Source organism: Belonocnema kinseyi, chromosome 1 (assembly GCF_010883055.1).
Source record: "Belonocnema kinseyi isolate 2016_QV_RU_SX_M_011 chromosome 1, B_treatae_v1, whole genome shotgun sequence".
Lineage (NCBI taxonomy): Eukaryota > Metazoa > Arthropoda > Insecta > Hymenoptera > Cynipidae > Belonocnema > Belonocnema kinseyi.
The window spans coordinates 42,384,372-42,394,166 of NC_046657.1; the positions used below are offsets into that span (position 1 = coordinate 42,384,372).

Genomic DNA, 9,795 nt, shown 5'->3' on the forward strand with positions numbered 1-9,795 from the left:
TAGCGAAATAATTTAATTTTCAACTAAAAAATATATTTTTTCAATCAAAAATGGAATTTATTTACATTTTCATATAAAAAAATTCATTTTTTACAAAAAAAAGGTAAATTTTCAACAAAAAAATTAAATTTTCAACAAAAGAATTGTAGCGAAATAATATAATTAAAAAAAAATCAATTTTGAAGTCTTTACATTTTTAATTAAAAAGTATTTTTTTGCAACAAAAAAAAAGATAAATTTTCAACAAAACAATTAAATTTTCAACGAAAGAATTTTAGCGAAATAATTTAATTTTCAACTAAAAAATATATTTTTTCAATCAAAAATGGAATTTATTTACATTTTCATATAAAAAAGTTCGTTTTTTACAAAGAGAAAGAGGAATTTTCAACATAAAACATCAATTTTCATGTAATGCAAAAAAAATTTCAACTAATGAGGAAATTTTAACAAATAAAAAAATAAAAATTTAATTATTCGGTTTAAATTTGAATTAAATCGATTTGCAGTTCCTCGAAAAAATCGTGGGCATGAGCGTAAGCGAATTTTCCCAGAAGAAAAAGAAAATCAAAACTGATCCTAGGATGGAAGAACAATTGAGAAAGGTATAATATTTTATCTCCTGTTCCGGGTTTTTTTTCCACGTAATTTTTCATTAAATTTTCAACTTGCAGCAAATGTTGGATGGACAACAGAAATTGCAGAGCATGGATTCTCTGATGGAACTGGAATTGAAAAGGGACAAAAAGCCTGTGGTTTTGAGTTCAAGGGAATTAACGCAGAATGAAAAAAATGATTATATCAAAAGATTCAGAATGCTAAATGCCTAGATAAATTCGTTTTAATAAAACCCGAATTTTCCTATTCAAAGTTTACTTCCTTGACAGATTGTATTTTTTTCTAATAAATTGTATTTAAATTAGTTTTTTTTTTATTTCATTTTTTCAATCTTAAACTGACATTTTTTGTTTCCTTTTACCCAAAAATTAAATTAAATTTGGAACAGATAGAAAGATTTATTAAATTTTGTTGTTTAAATTTTTATATTTGTTAATTTAATTTAATATTTTATTTTTATTGTAAAGGAACCATTTTCTTAGTAAACTGAAAATTATATAAATAATAAAAAAAGTATTATGTCTTTTTGATTTTTTTAACTAAAAATTTATCTTTTTTATTTGAAACTTTATTTCTTCGTTTTAATATTTAACTAGATTGTTGTAAATTCAATTTTTTATCTGAAAATGTAACCATTTCATTTTTTGTTGAATTTGTTTCTATATTTAAAAATTCAACAATTTTGTTAAAAATTAATTTTCCTTTTGATTGAAAATTTATCTTTTTTTTACTTGAAAATTTAATTCTATGAGGTGGAAAATTATTTTTTATTGGTACATTATTCTTAATCTAATTTTTAAATTAATTAAAAATTGACCGTTTTTGTCCAAAAAATTTTTTTTTCATCAAAATTTAATTTTTTTTACTTGAAAATTCAACTTTTTGGTTTAAAAAATATGGTTTGTAGAAAATTCGTCTTTTTTTTAGTAAAATATTATTTTCTCTTATTTATAAATTAATCTTTTTTTCTAATTTAAGCATTTTTTGTTAAAAATTCGTCTTTTTTTATTTGAAAATTAATTCTTTTACATAAAAATTAATCTTTTTTAGTTGAAAATTAAATTATTTAGCTCAAATTGTACCTCTTTTCCATTGGAGATGCATAATTTTAATTGAAAGTTTAAATTTAGGCTTACAATTTTAATTTTTGTTGTTGTAAAAATGAACTTTGCAAATAAAAATTTAAATATTCCACTTTTGGTTCAAACATTCTCTTTTTTGTTAAAAATTGTTCTTCTCTAGTTTAAAATTAAATTATTTAGGTGAAAATTTGTCTTTTTTTTTGTATAAAATTCCTTCTTCTTGTAAAAAATTAACTTTTTCAATTGGAAATTCTAATGTACCATTTTTGGTTTAAAATTTATCTTTTTTTTTAATTCAGCTACTTGTTTGAGACTTAAACTACTTTGATAATTTTTTTTTTTTTTTTTCGTTAGAGATGCATAATTTTAATTAAAAATTTATATTTTTTGTTGAAAATTTAAATTTTTTGTTAAAAATTTAAATTTTTAATTGAAAATGTAAATATTCCATTTTTGATTAATATTTTTTATTAAGTTAAAAATAAAATTATTACGCTAAAATTTTGTTGTTGAAAATTCATCAAGCTGGTTGAAAGGTAAAGGAATTTGTTAAAAAATCTTTTTTCCGTTGGAGATGCATAATTTTAATTGAAAATTATATATTTTTAATTGGAAATTTAACTTTTTTTAAAATCCTGTTTTTTGTAAAAAAAATTAACTTTTTCAATTGGAAATGTAAATATTCCAGTTTTTGTTGAAAATGTATCTTTTCTATTTGAAATTTAAATTATTTCACTGAAATTTTACCTTTTTTTTTGTAAAAAATAAATTTTTCAATTTTAAATATTTTGTTTTTTGTTAAAAATTGATATTTTCTAGTCGAAAATAAAACTATTTTTGTAAAAATGTATTTATTATTATTTTTGTAAAAAAATTCACTTTTTCAATTTAAAAGGCAAATATTTCATGTTTTGTTAAAAACTTATATTTTTTAGTTAAAAATTAAATTATTTCGTTCAATTTTTTTTTTCTATTCTTTGATAAAAATTTAACTTTCTTCTTAAAATTAAAAATAACTTTTTAAAATAAAAATGTAAATATTCCATTTTTGGATGAAAATGAATCTTTTTTAGTTGAAAATTAAATTCAATCGCTTAAAATTTAACTTTTTTCGTTAAAAATTCCTTTTTTTAAATTAATTTTTGCAATTAAAAACATTTTTATTTTTTCTTACAAATTGATTTTTTCAAGTTGAAAATTAAAGTATTTCGCTCAAAATTTATCATTTTTTTTTTAATTCAGCTACTTGGTTGAGACTTAAACTGCTTTGATAAAAATTATTAATTTTTTTTACGTTGAAAATGCCAATTTATTATTTCAAAATTTATATTTTTAGTTGAAAATTTAACTTTTTTGTTAAAAATTCGCCATTTTTTGTTCGAAAATTAATTGCTCTACATAAAAATAAATCTTTTTTAATTGAAAATTTTTCGATGTTCTTCAAAATTGATGATTCTGTAAAAAATTTGTATTTTTTGGTAAGAAATTGAACTTGAAAATTGAGAAAAATCGAAGAAACTTTTTTTTTTCATTAATTTTTTAACTGAAAATTGAGGTATATAATTTATTGTAAAAATTAAATTTATCTTTCTTTTTTTGGTTAAAAATTAATGGTTTTAAATAAAAATTTACAATTTTGTTGAAAATAAATTTTTCGTTTGGTTGAAAATTTTATCTTCTTTAATTGAAAATTGACTTTTATTGATAGACTATTATTCTTCTTGTTTAAAAATTATTTAAAATGTACCGTTTTTGTTCAAATTTCGGTTTAAAATTAATTTTTCTTTTGTTTGAAAATTCAACTATGTGGTTAAAAATTGAGGTATTTCGTAGAAAATTAAGTAATTTTTGAAAATTTCTGTTTTTGTTTAAAACATTCCATTTTTGTTTGAAAATTGATATTTTTTGGTTGGAAATTTATCTGTTTCGTTAAAAATTCATTTTTTTTTTTGTTATAAAAAATTAATTTTTCATTAAAAGTCTTGTTTATAAATTAATCTTTTTTGTTGAAAATTTAAGTATTTTCTTGAAAATTCGTCTTTTTCTTAACTGAAAATTAATTGTCCTTAACAAAAATGTACTTTTTTAGTTGAAAATTTATCGATGTTCATAAAAATTTATGTATTTTGTAGAAAATTCATTTTTTTTCGTAAAAAATTGAATTTTTTCGCTGAACATTTTTTTGGTTGTTGAAAATTCATCTAGTTGTTTGAAAATTAAACGAATTTGTTAAAAAATCTTTTTTCCCTCGGAGATGCATAATTTTAATTCAAAATTTATATTTTGGATTGAAAACAAAACTTTTTTTGATGTTGAAAATTCCGGTTTTTTGTAAAAAATTAACTCTTTCAATTGGAAATTTAACTATTACATTTTTTAATAAAAACTTATATTTTTTATTGAAAATTCCGGTTTTCTTTTTGTGTAAAAAATTACGTTTTTTCGTCAGAGATGGATAATTTTAATTGAAAATTTATATTTTCGGTTGAAAATTCAATTTTTTAAGTTGAAAATTAAATTATTTCGCTGTAAATATATTAAATTTTTTTATTAAAAATTCCACTACATGGTTAAAAGTTAAATGAATTTATTAAAAAATATAAATTTGTTTACGAAAATAAGTTTCTACGAAAAAATTGAATTTTCATTCCCAAAAGACGAATTTTTTCAATTAAAAACTGTGAATTTTTAACAAATAACATAAAATTATATACCAAATAGTTGCATTTTCATCCAAGAAAAATGAATTTTCTCTTAAAAAATATGAATTTTTAATTAAAAAAAAAACAACATATTTTCAGAAAATTGTTGAATTTGATCCAAACAAAATTCCAGTTGACTTTTTAAGATTAAAAGATGAACTTTTAACAACAAAAAAATAAGTTTCTACGAAAAAATTTTATTTTCAATAAAAAAAAACGAATTTTTAACAACTAAAAAAATACTTTTTAAGAAAATTGTTGAATTCTCTATGAAACAGTTGCATTTTTATGAAAAAAAAACCATAAATTTTCTCTTAAAAAAGATGAATTTTTTATTAAAAGAAAAAACAAATTTCCAGAAAAAAATAGTTGAATTTTCATCCAAAGATCAATTTTGAACTAAAAATATAAATATTAAAAAAAAAATCATTTTTTAACAAAGTAATTCAACCAAAATTTTTAAACAAAATAGTTGAATACTCAAGCGAAGAAGAATAATTTTTAACCAAAAAATTTCATTTTCATACAAAAATGATTTTTGAACAAAAATTGTTATCCACAAAAATCTAATTTCTCTTAAAACATATGAATAAAAAAAATATTTCACGATAAACATAAGGATTTTTCTAACAAAAAATAAGTTTCCAAGAAAAAAATTGAATTTTCATCACAAAAAGACGAATTTTTAACAAAAAAAAAAAAACACTTTTCAACAAAATTGTTGAATTCTCTACCAAAATAGTTGAGTTTTCATCCAAAAAATATTCAAATTGACTTTTCAAGATTAAAATATGAATTTGTTAAGAAAAAATATGTTTCAAAGAAAAATTTAATTTTCAATCCCAAAATTCTCTCAAAACTGACGAATTTTTTATTTAAAAAAAAAATTTTCAAAAAAAATACTTTAATTTTCATACAAAAAAGATTCCAGTTGACTTTTTATAATTAAAAAACAAATTTTTTAACAAAAAATATATTTAAATGAAAAAAATTGAATTTTTAATTCAAAAAGACGAATTTTAAACCCAAATAAATATTACTTTTTAACAAAATTGTTTAATTTTTATCAAAAATACTTTATTGTGAAACAGATGCACTTTTATTGAAAAAAAATTGCAAAAATATTTTAATTTTTGTCCAAACAAAATTCCAGTTGACTTTTCAAGATTAAAACATGAATTTTTAACAAAAAATAGGCTTCTACATAAAATATTGAATTTTCAATCCAAAAATACGAATTTGAAACCAAAAAAATATCACTTTTTAAAAAAATGGTTGAATTCTTGCTCAAATAGTTGTATTTTGATAAAAAAAAAATTCTCTTAAAACAGACGAATTTTTGAATAAAAGAAAAAACAATTTAAAAATAAGTTTTTGAGAAAAAACAGAATTTTGAAGAAAACAGTTGAATTCTCTACCAAATAATTGCATTTTTATCCACCAAAAGTGAAATTGTTGCTAAAATAGACGAATTTTATAATAAATAAATATAAAAAATCCCCAAAATAGTTGAATTTTCATATAAAAAAAATGTATTTCTTTTTTCAATACAAAAACACTACTAAATTTGAACAAAAATTATTTTTCCTACAAAATAGTTCAAATTTTAAACAAAAAAATTTAATTTAATTAATTAAAATAAATTTTAAACAAAAAAAAATTACTTTTTAACAAAATTGTTAAATTTTTTATCAAATAATTGTATTTTTATCCAAAAGAAAATCATTTATCTTGATACAGGTGAACTTTTTTTTTTTTTAAATACCACAAAAATATTTTAATTTTTATGCAAACAAAATTCCAGTAACATATTTTTTTTTTTAAATAGTTATTTTTCATCCAAAAAAGATTCCAGACGACTTTTCATAATTAAAGTATAAATTTTTTTAAGAAAAAATAAGTTTTTACGAAAAAAATGAATTTTTTTAACAAAAAAAAAGGCTTCTACAAAAAGTATTGAATTTTCAATCCAAAAATACGAATTTTTAACAAAAAAAAAGAAATCTTTTACAATATAAATATACTAAATTTGAACAAAAATTCATTTTTCTACAAAGTAGTTATATATTTAACAGAACCGCAAAATTTCCAACTAAACAGTTGATTTTTATATTTAAAAAAAAAAAATTCTAATAAAACAGATGATTTTTTAAATCAGACATATTTTTTAGAAAATGTTGAATTTTCTTCCAAAAAGATTTCAATTGACTTTTGAACACAAAAATACGAATTTCAAACAAAAAAGAAATTTTCTAGAAAATAGTTGAATTTTGAAAAAAAAACAGTTGCATATTTTTATCCAAGAAAGATGAAATATTTCTATCGAAAAAAGATTTTTAATCCAAAAAGACAAATTTTTAACAAATCTGTTCAATTTTCAACCAAAAAAGGTTTTTTTCATGAATTCAAAATTTTTATTCCTAATATTATTGTCCTAACACGGGGAAGGTTTGAGAAAATTCAATAATTTTCAAAGCCAAAAAAAGATTCCTTTGACTTTTGATGATTAAAATATGAATTTTTTTAACAAAAAATAAGTTTCTAATAAAAAAATGGAATTTTCAATACAAAAAGACGAATTTTAAACAACCCAAACACATAAATTTTTAACAATATTATTGAATTCTTTATCAAATAGTTGCACTTTTATTTTAAAAAAAAATCTCTTGAAAATATGAATTCTTAATAAAAAATAAGTTTCTATGACAAAAATTGAATTTGCAATAAATAAAATACAAATTTTTAAACAAAAAAAAGAGGCTTTAAGAAAATTGTTGAATTCTTGATCAAACAGTCGGATTTTTATAAAAATAAAGAAAATTAATCTGAAAACAGATTAATTTTTTTATTAAAATAAAAAACGAATTTGTAAAATAATAGCGGAATTTTCATCTAAAAAAAATTTTAGTCGACTTTTCAAGATCAAAACATGGATATTTTAACAAAAAGTAAGTTTCTACGAAAAAAAATTGAATTTTCAATCCATAAAGACGAATTTTTTCAACCAATAAGGATGAATTTTTAACAAAAAAGTTGAATTTTTTACTAAATCATTAAAACAGATAAATTTTTAATAAAAAACGATAAATTTTTGTTTTAAAAGTTGAATTTTCATCCAGAAAAGGTTCAAGTTCATTTTTCAACACCAACGTATACATTTTAAACAAGAACTAAATTTTTTACGAAATAGGTAAATTTTTAATTTAAAAAAAAAGGAATTGTTGAATTTTCATCAAAAAATACGAATTTTTAAAAACAAATTTTTTTTTTTAAATTGTTGAATTCTCTATCAAATAGTTGTATTTTTATCAATAACAAATAAAAATTCTCTTAAAACAGATGAATTTAAAAAAAATGCGAGAAAAGATTCTAGTTGACTTTTCAATATCAAAATATGATTTTTTTCTACAAAAAATAAGTTTCTGCGAAAATATTGAATTTTCAATTTAAAAATACGAATTTTTAACCAAAAAAAATCACTTTTTCACAAAATTGTTGAATTCTTTATCAAATAATTGCATTGCTTACAAAAAAATCGCAAAAATATTTTAATTTTTATGTAAACAAAATTCCAGTTAACTTTTCAAGATGAAAATATCAATTTTTAACAACAAATAGGCTTCTACAAAAAATATTGAATTTTCAATTCATGAAGACGAATTTCAAACCAAAAAAAAATCACTTTTTAAAAAAATTGTTGAATTCTTGAACAAATAATTGTATTTTTATCCAAAAGAATAAATAAATAGTTAAATTTCCATCTAAAAAAGATTTCAGTTGACTTTTCAAGATAAAAATAAGTTTCTAATAAAAACACTGAATTTTCATATCCAAAAGACGAATTTTCTCTACAAAAATTTATGAATTTTTAACAAAATAGCTGAATTCCCTACCAAATAGTTGCATTTTTATCCACAAAGATAAAATTTCTCTTGAAACAGATTAATTTTTATTTTAAAAAAAAATGCAAAAAATAGTTGAATTCTCATTAAAAAAAAATTCCAGTTGACTTTTTAATCCAAAAATACGACGAATTTTCTGAACCAAAAAGCGTGAATTTTTAACAAAATAGTTGAATTCTCTGCCAAATAAATGCAATTAGTTAAAATTGTTTTTTAAAATTTATTTTAAAAAAAAATCTGGTTGACTTTTCACTATCAAAATATGAATTTTTCAACAAGAAGTTACTATCAAAAAATTGAATTTTTGACAACAAAAAAAACGAATTTCTAAAAACAAAAAAAGACTTTAAAAAAAAGTTGAATTCTCTATCAAATAGTTGAATTTCATGAAAAAAATGCAACATTAAATAAAAAAGATTCAATATTTCTAACAAAAGAAAAGAAAAATTTAAACATAAGGTTAAGGTTCTACCAAGAATTGAATTTTTAATCGTAAAAAATAAATTTTTAACCAGAGTTGAATTTTCAAGCAAAAAATGTTTGTTTTTTTAAAATAAAAATGTAAATTTTGCAATCTAAAATGATGTTTCTAAAACGGGGAAGGTTTGAGAAAGGTGAATAATTTTCAAAGGCAAAAAAGATTTAATGAGTACGTACTTTTAATTTCACAATTAATCCTTTCCATTAATCAAAAGGCCAACAAATGTAAACACTTTTTAAGTTCGTCATGCAGACTTTTTTCGATTCCCGGGAGAGACAAATTGTCGGCTTGAAGGTTAAAACTGACGTAAACCGGTTTTCCGAATTTCTTGGCTAACCTCTTCGCAATGTTATTGGAAGTCGTGTCAGCAACAGGTCCCAACAATTTCGTCACAACTGGTTGCGACTCGTATTTCGAGGGAAAAGCCAACGAAAAATCGTCCATAATATCCTTACTTTTCTCGCCAACCCACAAGTAAAGGCTGTCTTCCATTTTCAAAATATGACCCGCGACCTTTATTTCGCCGACTTGTGTCATGAACTCGTGGAATTTAAAACTGCAAGGCTCTACGCCGGTTTCGACACCACTCGACATTTTTCAATCAGTACTAAGCAGTATATATTTTTCGTAAAATAGAACTTCCGGCTTTTTAGGTTATGTTCTGGACATAAAAGACATTTTTCACATTTGTCCAGCCCTGTGCATCTCTCCGTATTTCAGATTTTAACTTGACCGAGGGTTGTGAGCAATGAAACGTTTTATTGTAACATTGAAACTTTCACTTGAAACTTTCAAATGTTTCACAGTCAAAGTTTCATCGTTTCATGAAACATTGGGGGAAAGGAGAGAACTTCCGTATGCGCATGCGCGGAAATCAGATCAGGTTAGGTATTTGTTACTCGTATCGTATGCCACTTCGCCTCAAGTTTAAACTTTTTAAAAATGTTATTTAGTATTTCCCAGTGTTTCCGCAGTAAAATTGTGATATTGGTGAAAATATAAAAATGTTT

General features: G+C 20.7%; 2 protein-coding genes across 3 annotated transcripts in view; one reads left to right on the top strand and one right to left on the bottom strand.

The window, feature by feature from the left end:
• Nucleotides 1-922, top strand: part of LOC117173833 (recQ-mediated genome instability protein 1-like) — a 26,031-nt gene extending 25,109 nt beyond the window's left edge. For both annotated transcript variants that reach the window (XM_033362480.1, XM_033362488.1), the window contains 2 exons: nucleotides 510-605; nucleotides 675-922. In XM_033362480.1, the coding sequence (XP_033218371.1) occupies nucleotides 510-605; nucleotides 675-830 (252 nt within the window). In that variant the 3' untranslated portion in view covers nucleotides 831-922. The remainder of the gene's footprint in view (nucleotides 1-509; nucleotides 606-674) is intronic.
• LOC117173848 (proteasome assembly chaperone 4-like) overlaps nucleotides 1-9,512 on the bottom strand; it is a 76,264-nt gene extending 66,752 nt beyond the window's left edge. The window contains exon 1 of the mRNA XM_033362498.1: nucleotides 8,962-9,512. Coding sequence (XP_033218389.1) covers nucleotides 8,993-9,379 — 387 coding nt within the window. The 5' untranslated portion in view covers nucleotides 9,380-9,512 and the 3' untranslated portion in view covers nucleotides 8,962-8,992. The remainder of the gene's footprint in view (nucleotides 1-8,961) is intronic.
• Between the last annotated feature and the right edge of the window lie 283 nt (nucleotides 9,513-9,795).